The sequence below is a fragment of the Marmota flaviventris genome, chromosome 7, assembly GCF_047511675.1.
Source record: "Marmota flaviventris isolate mMarFla1 chromosome 7, mMarFla1.hap1, whole genome shotgun sequence".
Taxonomy (NCBI): domain Eukaryota; kingdom Metazoa; phylum Chordata; class Mammalia; order Rodentia; family Sciuridae; genus Marmota; species Marmota flaviventris.
This window is the reverse complement of record NC_092504.1, coordinates 31735300-31752174: the sequence shown is the minus strand read 5'-3', so window position 1 is coordinate 31752174 and position 16875 is coordinate 31735300. Positions and strand designations below refer to the sequence as shown.

The following is a 16875-nucleotide window of genomic DNA, read 5'->3' as shown; positions in this document are numbered from 1 at the left end:
TTTTATTTTCAAACACATCAAAGTGAGTCATACTTATGTTAAAACTCTTTCCTTTCTTTAGAGAGAAATAGCTCGGAAACTTGCAAATCCTAAGCAGCCAACAAATCCTTTTCTAGAGATGGTCAAATTTCTTTTGGAAAGAATTGCACCTGTGCACATTGATTCAGAAGCCATAAGGTAAGCTAGAAAACATGCAATAAAAATAGATTATAATCCTAAACTACAGTGTTCTAAGTTTAAATTCTGGGCCCCTACAGAGACTTAAAAAAAATGTTCCTTTTTTACTTTGTTTTAATGGTAGGGGCATAAAACGTTTAGGTTGTAGAAAGGCCTACTCATTTAATTATCTTTGACTTTATTTATAAGAATTCTTGGGACTGGGGTTGTGGCTCTGGTAGAGTACTCGCCTAGCATGTGTGAGGCACTGGGTTCGATCCTCAGCACCACATAAAAATAAAATAAAGATATTGTATGTCCACCTACAACTAAAAAATATATTAAAAAAGAATTCTTGTGTTTATTTTTAGTCTATGTACTCATATGTACTCATTAAAGAAAACCAAGAACACAAGAAAATTTTTGATTTGTATGGCTATCAACCAATTTCTGAGTTTTCTTAAACATTTTATTGGCGACACAATGCTCTATGTAGTGTATAATTTATTATTGTTCATTTGATATGTGAGAACAATATGGCATATTAAAAGAGGACAGAGTTGACATTAAACACATTTGGTTTCAAAATACAAGTCCAAGGCCAGAAATGTAGCTCAGTGGTAGTGTGCTTGCCTAGTTTGTATGATGTCCTGGGTTCTATCCCTGGCACTGTAAAAATACAAAAACATAAGTGAACTTTGTGACTCTGGGAAAAGTCCTCTAATTAGCAGAGTTTTCACTAATAATATGCATATAAAATCTTGTTGGATGATTATAAGAAATAAAGATAAAAGAAAACAGCCTGTATTCTTTGATGATTGCCATTCTGACAGGAGTGAAATGAAAACTTAGAGTAGTTTTGATTTGCATTTGTTGAACAATTTTTTATATATTAGTTGATCAGTTGTATTTCTTCTGTGAATTGTCTGTTCTATTCGTTAACCCAATCTGTAGGTTCTCTCCTCAGGTTATTAATTGTTTCCTTTGCTGAGAAGAAGCTTTTAAATTTGAGTCCATCCCATTTATTGATTCTTGATTTTACTTCTTGCACTTTAGGAGTCTTGTTAAGGAAGTCAGATCCTAGGCCGACATGGTAAAGATTTGAGCCTATTTTTTTTTCCATTAGGCACAGGGTCTCTGTTCTAGTGCCTAAGTCTTTGATCCACTTTGAATTGATTTTTGTGCAGGGTGAGAAATAGAGGTTTAATTTCATTTTGTTACATATGGATTTCCAATTTTCCCAGCACCATTTTTTGAATAGGCTATCTTTTCTCCAGTGAATGTTTTTGGTGTCTTTGTCTAGTAAGAGATAACTTTATTTTTGTGGGTTTGTCTCTGTTTTCTATTCTGTACCATTGGTCTGTGTGTCTGTTTCAGTGCCAATACCATGCTGTTTTTGTTACTATGGCTCTGTAGTATAATTTAAAGTCTGGTATTGTGATGCTTCCTGCTTCACTCATTTTGCTAAGGATTGCTTTGGCTATTCTGGATCTCTTATTTTTCCAAATGAATTTAATGATTGCTTTTTATTTTTCTATGAAGAATGACATTGAGATTTTAATAGGAATTGTGTTAAATCTGTATAATGCTTTTGGTAATATGGACATTTTGGCAATACCAATTCTGCCTATCCAGGAGTGTGGAAGATCTTTCATTTTCTGAGATTTTCTTCCATTTATTTCTATAGGTTCTGTACTTTTCATTGTAGTAGTCTTTACCTCTTTTGTTAGATTGATTCCCAGGTTTTTGTTTGTTGTTTGTTGTTTTTGAGGCTATTGTGAATGAAATCGTTTTCCTAATTTCTCTTTTGTCTAATTGTTCTGGCTAGAGTTTCAAGGAAGATGTTGAATAGAAGTGGTAAAAGAGGATGTCCTTGTCTTGACCAGTTTTTAGTGGGAATGCTTTCAATTTTTCTCTATTTAGAATGATGCTAACCTTAGGGTTAGCATAGATAGTTTTTACAATGTTGAGGTATGTTCCTACTATCCCTAGTTTTTCCAGTGTTTTGAACATGAAGGTGTACTGTATTTTGTCATGCTTTTTCTGCATTTATTGAGATGATCATATGATTCTGTTTTTAAGTCTATTATTATGATGAATTACGCTTATTGATGTCCATATGTTGAACCAACCCTGCATCCCTGGGATGAATCCCACTTGATTGTGGTGTACTATCTTTTTAATATGTTTTTGTATGCAATTTGCCAGAATTTTACTGAGAATTTTTGCATCTATTGTTCATCAGGGATATTGTTCTGAAGTTTTCTTTCCTTCATGTGTCTGTCTGGTTTTGGTATTAGGGTGATATTAGCCTTATAGAATGAGTTTGGATGGATTCCTTCCTTTTCTATTTCATGGAATACTTTGAGAAATATTGGTATTAATTCTTCTTTGAAAGTCTTGTAGAACTTTGCTGAGAATTCATCTGGTTTTTTTCTTGGTTGGTAGGCTTTTGAAGTGGTGGGAGGGGCTGAGGGAGGGGATATGGGGATAGGAAAGATAGTACAATGAAACAGACATTATTACAGTATGTATATATGTGACTACATGACCAATATGATTCTGCAGTATGTGCATTCAGAAAAATGAGAAATTATATCCCATCTATGTAAGGTATGTCAAAGTGCATAAATGCATTCTACTGTCAGATATGACTAATTAAAACAAGTAAAAAATTTTAAAAAAAAAAGAGAACAGTCTGGTATCATAACACTGACAGCTATTTTTTCTTTATTAAGTATTCCCATCATTTTGACGTTTTAGTTTATTCTGATAATTCTTTTTGGAAATGTCTATGTGAATGCCTCTTTATTTTATTTTATTTTTTTCCACTAATCATTTTTTCCAATAGATAAGATATGTGTCTCCTTTCGATATTGGGGTACTATGTAGCACTTGTTGGTTCTTTTTCCATACTTTCAGAATTTGGATACCTCATTCTAGTGCCTGAGCAATTAGTTATTTCATCTATGTGAATCCCTGCTGTGGTTGTATTGAAATGCTGGTTATCTTAGTTTGCTAGTACTGTCATAACAAAATACCACAGACTTGATAGGGTAAACAATAAAAATTTATTTTATCACAATTCTGGAGGCTAGAAGTCAAGATACCAGCAAGATTGATTGCCTCTTAAACCTTTCTCCTTGGTTTGCAGATGGACACCATCTTACTGTGTCCTCACATGGTCTTTTCTCTCTACACCTATCTCATCTTGTCCGAATCTTCTTATTTTATGAAAATAATGGTTGTATCAGATTATGGGCCATCTCTGTGACTTCACTTTTCCACAAGTAACTCTTGAAAGTCTTATCTCCAAATATAGTCACATTATAAGATCCTGGGGGTTGGAATCCACATTGAATTTGGGGATACACAATTCAGCCCATAACAGTGATGTTTGCATACTTCTTTTTTAAGATTTCCTTAGCCTCTAATTTCCTCCTTTGCAAAAAAGAAAACTAAGAAATTAAAATTTTGAAAGAGTAAGTGCTTTGTCCACAGCTCCTTTTATCAAAAACCATAACTTAAACCTAGGCATATTATTTTCCATGTTAGTGTTCTTTACTCTGTAGAATTTGGGTATTTTGTATATATGTATTGGGGATTGAACCCAGGGCCTCACAGATACTAAGTGTGCATTCTACCACTAAGCTACACCCCCAGCCCTGTACTATTTGATTTTAAGGGGATAGATCAAAGAGATGGTAGAGGAAAAATAACACTCTTCCCTACCTGTATTAATTTTGGAATAGAAGTGTAATGGCATCGGAAAACCAAGACCTCCACTAGCCTCATAGGGTTTCATTACTTCATTAAATTATAATAAGCTATTGTTTGATATCAACTGTCAAAAGATCAAAAACTCACTTTTTTTTCCCCCATTAGCATCATGAGTTGTCTGATCTCAGAAAGCAATTTATAGTTAGGTTTTTATACAGATTAATCTATAAGAATGCCAATGTATTAATTTTAGTGGGAAATATATATCATTTATTCCTTCCATGTAGCCAGATCTTCATGGGATATTAAATTACAGAGGGTTTATTTATTCACTTACTATACACTTGTTGCAACAATTTGTAAAGTGCATTGGGTAACTGGGGAAGAATAATTTCATAACGTATATTGTGTGGGGTTGGTTTGTTGTTAGAGAAGGCTCCAGAAGTAGCATATTTGATGAGTGGTAAAAGAAATTAGGAACTACTAATGAAGATTGCAGGGAAAATATAGTCCCAATCACTAACCTTGTGTTGAAGGCTAGGTTATTTAAGGCACTGTGAACTTCAATTCAGGACTGAATCCTGAGGAGTAATAAGAAGGGGCTTGCCAATGATAAGAAATTCATTAAATTTTAAAAAAATTAATTTTGAGGAGGCTTGCTCATCACAAGAGTGATATCATCGGGTTGGAGCTGTAGCTCAGCGGCAGAGCACTTGCCAAGCATGTGTGAGACATAAAAACAAACAGTAGTAGTTTAGTCCATCTACTACTACAAAAAAAAAAAAAAAGTGATATCATTGAAGCCAAAAAGAGACTAAAAAGTAGTGGGGTCAGAGGGTACTGAACCCAGAAGTAAAATAAGTTAAATACTGAAAAGTATCCATCAGATTAGGAAAAGAAAAAAAGTCACAATGACCAAAATAGTTTCTGTGGGGTAGCAAAGGCAAATTCAGAGCACCTTGGATATGAAAGGTGCAGGATATGCTTCCCAACATCTATATCACAGTACATAGAACAGATATAATATTTGAAAAGAGAACATTGCTCAAACCTACTATTAACTGATCTTGCTCAACAGGAGCCCCTTGGCTGCCTCAAGGTTTGAGAAAATCAAAGAGCTAAATTCTACAATTCTAAACTGATTTAGGAGTAATGTAGATAGCTATTAAAAGTAAAGGAGGGCCGGGGTTGTAGCTCAGTGGGGTAGAGCACTTGCCTACCAAGCGTGAGGCCCTGGGTTCAATCCCCAGCACCACATAGAAATAAACAAGTAAAATAAAGGTATTGTGTCCATCTACAACTAAAAACAAAATTAAAAAAAAAAAAAGTAAAGAAGACCCAGGCACATTGGCGCTCTCTTATAATCCCAAGAAGCCTGGGGGGCTGAGGCAGGAGGATCAGGAGATCAAAGCCAATCTTAGCAACTTAGCAAGGTACTAAGCAACTCAGTGAGAACACTGTCTCTAAATAAAATACAAAATACAGCCGGGGATGTGGCTCAGTTTGTATGGAGATTATCTTCGAAGATGGAGAAAGTAGTCCTAAGGCAAGGAATACAAATAGACCCATTCCCTAAATAAAATACAAAAAAGAACTAAGGAACTGGCTCAATGATTAAGTGCCCCTGAGTTCAATCCCTGTATTTAAAAAAAAAGAAAAAAAGTAAAGGAGAAAGGTAATGACAAGGGAGTAAACTTGAAGAAGAGTCTTTTGCTGTGCTTGATAATGAAAGAATTTTGAATATTTAAATTCATTTGAAAAATGCTAACAGAAGAGAGGTTGAAGAGGGGGAAGGGAGAACATAATTATGATGGAGTAGCATTCCCTAAGTAACATCCTCTATGACATGAGAAAATCACAGACTCAAACTAGAGGAATGTTTTAGTCAGCTTTTTCATCACTGTGACCAAAAGACCTGACAAGAAAATTTTAGAGGAGGAAAAGTTTTATGTTTTCAGAGGTCTCAATCACTTACATCAGGCTCTGGGCCTGATGTAAGGCAGAATGTCATGACAAAGGGTCTGAGAGGAAAACAGCTTAGGACATGACAATTAGGAAGCAGAGAGAGTTCCACTCATCAGGGACAAAATATAAATTAAAGGCATGCCCCTATCTTCTCCAGTCACACCTTACCTACTGATATTTGCTGCATAGTTAATTTGTATCAATGGATCAATCCATTGATTTAGGTTATAGCTCTTAAAAAGTAGTATTCAAACATTACTGTTATGGGCTGAATTGTGTATCCCCAAATTCATGTGGATTCCAACCTCCAGGATCTTATAATGTGACTATATTTGGAGATAAGATTTTCAAGAGTTACTTGTGGAAAAGTGAAGTCATAGAGATGGCCCATAATCTGATACAACCATTATTTTCATAAAATAAGAAGATTCGGACAAGATGAGATAGGTGTAGAGAGAAAAGACCATGTGAGGACACAGTAAGATGGTGTCCATCTGCAAACCAAGGAGAAAGGTTTAAGAGGCAATCAATCTTGCTGGTATCTTGACTTCTAGCATCCAGAATTGTGATAAAATAATCACATCATTCACCTCTGGGTATTCTTGCATTTTTTCACACATGAGCTCTTGGGAGACACCAAATATCCATGGTATATCCATACCATAGCAGAGAAGTTAGAAGATAAGATATGGAAAATTTGAAGAAAGCCTCCATTATTTTCCATTCTGTAAAAAGTAAGTTATTTGCTCAATAGAAGGATTTAGACCTGAGTTAGAACAGTAAAGGTTTGTTAACAGTTCTTGGAGAGCATAGGAGACTTCTCAATTTTGAAGAAGCAGTTGGATTGGCGATAGTTTTCTGCTTTATGATATCCCTATGAAGTACACTGCATGTGTATTTACCTAACTTATAAAGGAGAAAAAAATGCTTTCATAAAAGGAAGGACTACAATCCTCATTTCAAGAATCGAACCTTTACATTTTACCTCCTTGACTCATAGTAGAAGTAGAAGTGGTTGATGCCTGTCTTGTTTGCACTGTTACTTCCAAAAGAGACCATAGAGTTGGCATATGATAGGTACTCAGTAAATTCTTATTAAATAAATATATGCATGAATCCCATCTCCTGTAGTCATATACATGTATAAAATTTTACAATCATACTTTTAATCTTAAATACATGCATGGTTCAATGGGGTTTTCTTCTGAAGTTTGGGGGGCTGGTGTTAGTTCAGATATTTCTGAGATTTCTTTTTTTAAGTTGTTGATAGAGCATTATTTATTTATATGTGGTGCTGAGAATCAAACCAAAGTGACTCACATATGCCAGGCAAGTTCACTACCACTGAGCCATAGCCCTAGCCCTATTTCTGGGTTTTTGCTTAGTGTTTTTTAAGGTTTTTTATTATTGTTGTTTCTTTTTTTTTTTTTTTTTTTTTAATTTTTCTTCAGTATTGGGGTTTGAGCCCAGAGGCACTTTAACACAGAGCTATATCCCTAGTCCTTTTTCATTTTTATTTTGAGACAGGGTCTCACTAATTTGCCAAGGCTAATCTCAAACTTGTGATACTCCTGCCTCAGCCTTCCAGGTTGAAGGGAATCTAGGCATGTACCACCACATGTGGCCCAGAATATTTTTCTCATGTTAGAAAAGTCAGGACATAAACTGAGAGAAAATATTTGTAAGGTATGTATTTGATAAAGGATTATTACTCAGAATGTGTGGGTATAATGTTTACAATACAGACATACATACCTATCCAATTTGCTTTCTTCAAAAACTGTTTCAGCTGAAGATGTTGATGAATTTTTAAATTATTCTTCTAACTAAAGAGGAAGTTATAGTGCTAAAATTAGTTTAAATTTCAACATCTGCATCCTATATGTATTTTGTACTTGAAAAAGAAAATTATTATTACCTTTTTTTTAAATGCATTTTCCATTTTGTGGCTATTATGAATTTCCTATATCATGAGGATTGCTTTAAGTCCAGAAGTTCAAAGCCAACCTAGGCAAAATAGGAAGACCCCTTCCCACATTTTATTTATTTATTTATTTATTTATTTATTTTTGGTACCAGGGATTGAACTTAGGGTTACTCAACCATTGAGCCACATTACCAATCCTATTTTGTATTTTAGTTAGAGACAGGGTCTCTAAATTACTTAGTGCCTTCTGTTGCTGAGGCTGGCTTTAACCCATCTTTTTTTGTGGTTGAACCCAGAGCCTCGTACATGCTAAGTTAGTATTCTACTACTGAGCTATGTCCACAGCCCAAAGGGTTCTTTTGTGTGGGGGGAGGGGTGCAAGGTTTGCTGGGGATTGAACCCAGAGCTTCATATGTTCTAGGCAAGCACTGTACCACTGAGCCACACCCCCAGCCCAAGACTTTATCTTAAAACAAACAAAAAATTAATAATTTGAAATGTCTATAACAAAGGAATATAATTTAACCCAGATATTTTCATATTTGCTGTAAGAATTTAATGATTTAATAATAAAATAATACTTTCTTCAGATTACTGATGAGAAAATAGTCTCAAAATCAAAAATCAAATTTGTTTTTTTGTTGTTGTTGTTTGTTTGTTTGTTTTGGTTTTGGTTTTGGTTTTTGTGGTCCTGGGGATCAAACCCATGTTCCTCACAGGCCAGGCAAGCATTCTACCACTGCACTATACCCCTGGTCCCACTTTTTTAAACTTAAAATGGTAACATATTGTTACATTGTCTGATTTTTATCCTATTTGTGGTGGTAGGTATGTTTGAAAAACAAAAAAAATTCTATAGTTTTGACAATTAAATAGATGCTAATTAATGAATTTATTTATGAATATAGCATGATGCATTTTTTAGCATGTCATGTCATTGATTTTAGTTTTTATTTTTCAGTAAACTCATCTGTCAAGTAGAAAATAAAGTTTAATGTTTTATCCTCCAAAGAAACTTCTTTGAATCTGATCATTTTAGGCTGTATGTTTCTGACCCAGAACAATTATGATAGTTAGTAAGCTAGTATTGTTGCTAATTTATATCTTCTTCTTTTAATAGTGCACTGGTAAAATTGATGAATAAATCAATAGAGGGAACAGCCGATGATGAAGAGGAGGGTGTAAGTCCAGATACAGCTATTCGTTCAGGACTTGAACTTCTTAAGGTATTTTATATTCATTTGTTTCTATAGAGTATTTTATATTTATTTGAGGACTTGAACTTCTTAAAGTATTTTATATTCATTTGCGTCTATAACTTGCATTCTCTTTAGGATATGCAAGATTCAGGTTTGTTTCATTGGAAATTATTCAAAATATTAAAAATTTGTAATAGAAATCAGATGTTATAAAAATAACTTTTACATCATAATAATTACATTAAAAGGTATTTGTTTATTTTGCTCTTTCATTCATCATTTGCATGCCTGCTATACTCATGACGGTATATGTTTTATAATCTCATCTTTCCAGAGAACCTGCATTTGAGACATTTGGCTGCCCATAGGAACTGTTACATGATAGCATCTGATTAAGGAATTTTTAATAATTTATAATCATGATAGATGGCAAGGAATTTCATAAATTGAGTAGTTAATAAGAACCAGGCAACAAGATTTTGTAGTCACGATATGACAAAAGAAAAGGGTTATTTGGGGAAGTAATGGGAAGCAAGTTTTGGTTTCAGATTATGGAATGCCACTGGCATGAAAGGAAAGGTACTGGAAGGGGCTTTCAACCTGTCCTTGAATCTGGCAAGCAGTTGATAAAGCTATGATTGGATTCAGTAAAGAGGGAAAGAAATTGAAACCATTGCAGTATAAACCAAGGGAAAAAAGACCAACTAGTGCAATGGGCCTTAGAAAAGTGAGTGATAAGATCATACTGAGATGCTCATAAATATTTCATTTGAAAGAATTAGTACATTGTTTCATGAATAAGATTTTAATAATTGGGTTATACTTTTTTTACTGAGTTCAAATTTAATTCCCCATGTTTCAATAAATAAGTAAAACTGCATTAGTAAATAATACCACTTCAAACTGCTATGAGACAATTTTTATACTTCATGACACGTTTGATAATTTTTTTTTTAATATTTATTTTTTAGGGGCTGGGGTTGTGGCTCAGCAGTAGAGTGCTTGCCTAGCACGTGTGAGGCCCTGGGTTTGATCCTCAGCACCACATAAAAAATAAATAAATAAAATAAAGATATTTTTAAAATATTTATTTTTTAAGTGTAGATGGACACAACACAGTGCTTTTATTTTTTTTATGTGATGCTGAGGATCGAACCCGGGTCCCACCTGTGCTAGGCGAGCACTCTACTGCTGAGCCACAATCCCAGGCCCTTGATAAATTCTTCTTTTTTTTTTTTTTTTATTGGTTGTTCAAAACATTACAAAGCTCCTTGATAAATTCTTGTTGAATAAGTTAATGAAGACTACCTGCTCAATTCCCTCCTCTCCACTTTTAGTCCTTATTCTTGATATTATTCTGAATTATTTCCACTTCATGGAAGATAAACTTTGTAGACATGTCACATATAAGATGCTATAAGGCCCATAATGATAGACTATTGGTTATGTCATAAAAATAAGGGAATAGTCAAGCACAGTGGCATATGCCTATAATCCCAGCAGCTCGGGAGGCTGAGACAGGAGGATTGTGAGTTCAAAGCCAGCCTCAACAACAGCCAGGCGCTAAGCAACTCTGAGACCCTGTCTCTAAATAAAATGCAAAATAGGGATGGGGGTGTGGCTTAGTGGTTGAGTGCCCCTTAGTTCAATCCCCATTACAAAAAAAAAAGGAATAATTATATGTTTACAATTATAATTCACAGTTTGCAATGATGTCTTCTTTGTTGATAGTTATGAGAAATGAACTTTTTGATAGATTTTATTTAACATTTTCTTATAGTTTATCTTTGTTCTGTGTAGCTAGCATGTGTACAGAATTTCACATTTTATTTATTATGGAAAATAATTTTCCCTTTTTAATATATTAGAACCATTGTCTACTTCTAAATCTATATATCTGTTCCTCTAGGTTCTGTCTTTCACACATCCTACCTCGTTCCACTCTGCAGAGACATATGAGTCCTTGTTACAGTGCCTAAGAATGGAGGATGATAAGGTAGCAGAAGCTGCAATACAAATTTTTAGAAACACAGGCCACAAAATAGAAACAGACCTTCCCCAGATACGATCGTGAGTATATTTTTTTGCATTGTAAACACAAAAGTTTCTAAGTGTGAAAGCCCATAAAATCATTGTTTTCTTTTCAGGAAGAAGAGAGAGGAATTACTCATTTGGTAGCTATTTTTTTGTATCCTTTTTTTTTTTTTTTTTTTTGTATGTCAGCTGGCTCATCCTACCACCGTTAAATGTAGACAGAGAAACAAACATAAACTATTTACGAAAAAAATGATTTAAAATATTAAAAGTGGGCTGCAGTTGAGGCTTAGTGGTAGAGCATTTGCCTGGCATGTGTGAGGCCCTGGGTTCCATCCTCAGCACAACATATAAATAAATAAAAGATCCATTGACAACTAAAAATATTTAACAAATAAAATAAAATAAAAATATTAAAAGTCAGAAGTTAACACAAGACAATCGCAGTGGCACATACTTGTAATTCCAGCTACTTAGGAGGCTAAGGATTGCAAGTTCAAATCCAGCCGGGCGAACTTAGTGCTCCTGTCTCAAAATTTAAAAATAATTAAAAGGACTTAGGATGTAGGTCAGTGGTAGATTACAATATATCTTTCTAATCTGTGTATGTTTATTTTTCTCAATAAAATTGTTCTTGTTCTCACCAAGAATGAGGCAAATGGTGTGCTTCATAAAGTATTTATAAGTTGCTTGGTTATTGGCAGTGGTGCTTTTATTACTTTGATCTCTCCCTCTAGATGAGCTCTCCCTCTCCTCATAAAAATGAAGTACATTTTGGTTTCACTTTGCATCTTAAAGAGGTTATCCTCAGAATCAAATTTGTGCTGAGAGTTTATATTTAGATTTAAAATATGTGGGAGACATCTTTTAGAGGAAGAATACACATTGCTCATATTTATTGAGTCAGATTCTCCTAGGATATCCAGGTAGTTCATGATATATCCGAATACTAAAAAGTTTTTCCTCATAGAATAATAGTAGGACAAATGGACTCCTGAGGGTTTTCTTAAATTTGTAAGCTAATGATTTGTGAAATAATTCAGTATTTAATGTAGATTCTTTTAATTCTCAGCACTGTAATGACTAACACAAAAGAATTGTCTAGTCTGTCCCTGCCCTTAAGGAGTTTATAATCTAAAGATGATAATCTTTATATGTGTATATTATCAAAAAGATCATTGACATGGTAGGGTAGTTTCTGGTGAGTTTTTCTGAATAGAAAAGTCTATGCTTTTGCTAGGCACAGTGGCACATGACTATGATCCCAGTGGCTTGGGAGTCTGAGGCAGAAGGATCGCAAGTTCAAAGCCAGCCTCAGCAATGGCAAGGTACTAAGCAACTCAGTGAGGCACTTTCTCTAAATAAAATACGAAATAGGGCTAGGGATGTGACTCAGTGGCCAAGTGCCCTGAGTTCAATTCCTGGTACCAAAAAAGAAAAGAAAAGAAAAATCTATGCTTTTCTTTTTTGTAAGGCAAAAATCTGTTCTTTAAAAAATTATATCCCCCCCCCCCCCAAAAAAAAAAAAAAAAACAGTTGGGTAAAAGTGGAAGAGTTAACTTTGGACACAAGGACACATGTTCTTAAGCATAGTAATGGGTAAAAAAAGGATATAATTACTGAGAAGCAGAAAATCACAACACCGAAGATTTCAATAACAACCCAGTGGCACCATTGTATTTTAGCACTCTAGAAAAAAACAAAGAGAAAGATTAAAGTTTATTTGTGTTTCATTTCAGTTTTCCTAAGAGGAATTAATAATACATTTAAAAACAGTTTATTCAAAACTATCCCTTTCTTATTCACTGGTGTTATTATATAAACAGTGTTACATTCTTAAATGAGTTTTTAGGTGGGGGGGAAAAAAGACTAAATAGGTTGCAGTTGTGGAAGTCTATTTGGGCATTGAAATCCAAATCCCATAATTCTAAATTCTTTGTGGAGAAAAACTTGAGGTGTATTCATATGTATGAAGTCAGATTTATAGTGACTAGCATTTGTTCCAATTTTTTTGGTTGAGATGCATGGTCTGAACCCTTGGATACTGCTATTAAGATCTGCCTTTTTATTTTTAAGTTTTCTTCTGATTATTAAATACTTATTTGTTTATTTTAAAAAGCTAAAATTAGGATGTTTGTACTTTTCGTATCATTTTATCAATATTATGTATGCATTTGTGCATCCTATTATTTTGGCTATTTAATAAAACTTTGGCCTTTTGCTACTGTTTTTCCATGGCTACTTTGAAATAATTAAAGGGAATTACAAAAAGGTACTAAAAATTTAGGAATTATCTACTCCTCGGAAGGTAAATGTAAAAATATATCATGGAGCATGCTCTAGATTATAAATGAAAGATGGTTATTATTTCTCCATATTTGTGAGGTAGGTTTAAATGAAAATGTCTCTTCATAATAGCCTTTGAAGCATGTATTTCTTGGTATGCACTTGGGAACAGACAGGGTGCTTTAAATCATTCTGTAAATCAGATAATTATTAACAGAGGCTTCTCTGCATACATCCAAATAGGGGAATGGGAGTCAACCAAAAGAGTACTTGTGGTTTTATGGCCTTTAAAAAGGGAACAAAAAAAAACAACTATGATTATTTTTTGCAGGACCTTAATTCCCATTTTACATCAAAAAGCAAAGAGGGGTACTCCACACCAAGCAAAACAGGCTGTGCACTGTATACATGCCATTTTCACAAATAAAGAAGTCCAGCTTGCACAGATTTTTGAGGTATATATATATATATATATAATGCATAGGATCTATTTATTTTGGTTTTGGTCTTTATTTTATAAGTTCTGTGGTTTGATAAAGTGGAAGTTAGATTTTGAAAAAAAAAGTTATTTGTATGTAATCCTACCCTAAAATATAAATTTCCTGTGGAGGAGGGGTTTTATCTGTTTTATTCAGCACTGTAGTTCAGTACTTAGTTCAGGTCATGTGTTCAAAAAATTTATATTGAAGGATGTGTATTGTATGTGACAACATTTTACTTAATTTAAAAGCTTCTTTGTCTCAGTGGTCCATTTATCCTTACAAAGTGTTAATAGATAACTTTGAACAATCCTTTTTAAGTACATAACAACCCTACATGAAAATCAATCCTGTTTCCCTTTCTTTGTATATAATTTTTAGCTTCATTCTGCTACTAGAAAAGTAGTCCTATTATCATGAATTGCAAAGAATATGAACAAAACTCCATGAACTCTTAACTTTTTATTATTCTAGGTCACTAAAATGTCCCCACAGGATAAGAAATTCACCAGCATGGCAAACCTTATGTAGAAGGGCTAGGAATAAAGCAGATTTGATGAAGCAGAAATGTTCTCATTTTTACTTCTTTTACTTGGGCTTAATTTTTTCCTTTATCTTTTTTTCTTCAATTTTTCAATTTTGTTAAATTTCAGTAGGTGAATTAAGAAACAAATCTCTAATGTGGTTAAAATTATCATATCATTAAAATAGGCTGATTTGGGCATGATAAATTTGGAAGACTCAGGGAAATCTGTTTCCATAGAATCTTTACATATTTATGAAACAAACTAGTAATTTTTCTGTTTTATTTTTATAGCCACTCAGTAGAAGTCTGAATGCTGATGTACCAGAACAACTTATAACTCCATTAGTTTCACTGGGCCACATTTCTATGTTAGCACCAGATCAGTTTGCTTCCCCAATGAAATCTGTAGTAGCGAATTTTATTGTGAAAGATCTACTAATGAATGACAGGGTAAGTTTCTCGTTTAATTAAATTTAGAGTCATGATATTGACTTTTACATCATTATCACAAAAACATCATCATTTCTGTTTCTCTTTCTTAAACTGTGGATTGAACCCAGGACCTCATGCATGCTAAGTTATATCTCCAACCCCTCTCTTTTCCTGTAAAATTTTTCTACATTGTCCCTTCTTGTTTACTTACTAATTTTCCATTTAACTGCCTGACTTTGAGATCACTGTTACTAGAAGTTAACTGCCGCAGTCTGGCTGGGCACAGATAACCAAGCCCCCAAAAAGCCTTGTAGGTTCAAACAGCAACTCTTTATTCCCGAACTCTCACAGGCACTCTACCCACACTTCCCGGGAACACACACTCTCCATGGGCTCAGCGCCCCAATTCTCCTGGAACCCGGGAGAACTCAAAGGGAACTCCAAAGTAGCGGGGTGCCCGAAGCAGCAGGATCCGCCCTAATCCTGGAGCCACCCTATTCCCAGAGCAGGGTCACCTTTCAACCATTCCCTCTAGCAAAATGCCAGGCGTCATTCCAACTAAACTGTGGCTCTCAACAGTTAACATTTAAGAAAGAAAAAAAAATAAAGCTGGGTATTGTGGAACACATTTATAATCCCACAGATTTATGAGGGTGAGGGAGGAGTATGACAAGTTTGAGGCAAGCCTCAGCAACTTAATAAGACCCTGTCTCATAATAAACAGGGACAAGGTTATAGTTCAGTAGTAGAATATATGCTTAGCATGCGTGGAGGAACTGGGTTCAATCCCTAGCACCAAGAAAAGAAAAAATGAGAACATGAGATGTATGAATCATTAAGTAAAATATATGTCAAATGCTATTATCCAGACTTGTAAATGATCATTTACAGTTTTCTGGATTGATAGAATTTTGTGTTATCAAACACTGTTAAAAACATAAGTGGATTAGCTGAGGCATGGTGGTACATGCTTATAATCCTAGCTGCTGCTTGGGAGGCTGAAGCAGGAGAATTGCAAATTAAACACCAGCCTTAGCAATGCAGCAAGATTCTGTCTTAAAAGAAAATTTTAAAAAGAAAAGAAAACTGGGGATGAGCACCTGCCTAGCATGTGTAAAGCCCTTAGTTCTATCCCTGGTACTACAATTGTTTGGGGGTGGGGAGAATCACTAGTTTACCAAATGGATCTAAATTATAAAAAAGAGTTATTGAATATAAACACAGACCATTCTTACATAATGGATTAGTGTGGTGACTTTCAATTCAGTGTTATCACAAATCCAAATTATCTAAAATTTCTCTAACCTTTCCACATAGTCAAATAGTTTTAAACCCTCACTACTAAGAACTTGCCAGCACCTGTAATCTCAGCAGCTCAGGTGGCTGAGGCAGAAGGATCCTGAGTTCAAAGCCAAACTTAGCAACTTATCAAAGCACTGAGCAACTCAGCAAGAGCCTGTCTCTAAGTAAAATATTTTTAAAAGGGCTGGGGATGTGCCTCAGTGGTTAAATATCCCTGGGTTTAATCCCTGGTACCAAAAAAAAAAAATTTTTTTTAATTGACATAGTTATTACTAAGGAGGTACAGTGACTTTTTAATATGCGTTTAATGAGTAATGATCAGATAAGGTAATTAGTATATCTATCATCTCAGGCATATAAATTTTTTTTTGTGTTGAACATCCAAAATCTTTTGTGCTAGCTATTTTGAATATTCAATTAATTGTTGTCCACCACAGCTCTCCTACTGTGCTATAGACCATTAGAAATCATTCTATCTAGCCTGGTGAAGGAGAGCACACCTGTAATCCCAGCAACTTAGAAGCCTGAGGCAGCAGAATCAAGTTCAAGACAAGCCTCAGCAATTTAGCAAGACCCTGTCTCAAAATTAAAAATTAAGAGTGCTGGGGGCATCTCCTGGGTTCAATCCCTAATATCTCCTCGCCAAAAAAAGGAATCTCCTATCTTAACTTCTCTTCAGGTATACACATTAGCGGTTCTCTCTGATAGATCCTATTTTAACATGGTCATTATTGGCTTATTTTTCTAATTGTGATAATATATATATAAAATTTCTTATTTTATGTGTACAATTCACTGACATTGTCTAGATCCTCCTCGTTATCTAATCACCATCACCATTCATCTCCA

At 34.4% G+C, this 16875-nt stretch overlaps 1 protein-coding gene across 5 annotated transcripts in view; it reads left to right on the top strand.

Moving 5' to 3' along the window:
- Positions 1-16875, top strand: part of Pds5a (PDS5 cohesin associated factor A) — a 143223-nt gene that overhangs the window by 91572 nt on the left and 34776 nt on the right. For 4 of the 5 annotated variants that reach the window (XM_027938542.2, XM_071614226.1, XM_071614225.1 and 1 more), the window contains exons 17-21: positions 62-177; positions 8889-8994; positions 10877-11037; positions 13619-13742; positions 14584-14742. In XM_027938542.2, coding sequence (XP_027794343.1) covers positions 62-177; positions 8889-8994; positions 10877-11037; positions 13619-13742; positions 14584-14742 — 666 coding nt within the window. Of the gene's footprint in view, positions 1-61; positions 178-8888; positions 8995-10876; positions 11038-13618; positions 13743-14583; positions 14743-16875 lie in introns of those variants that run through there. The other variant, XM_071614228.1, reaches the window with a different exon arrangement.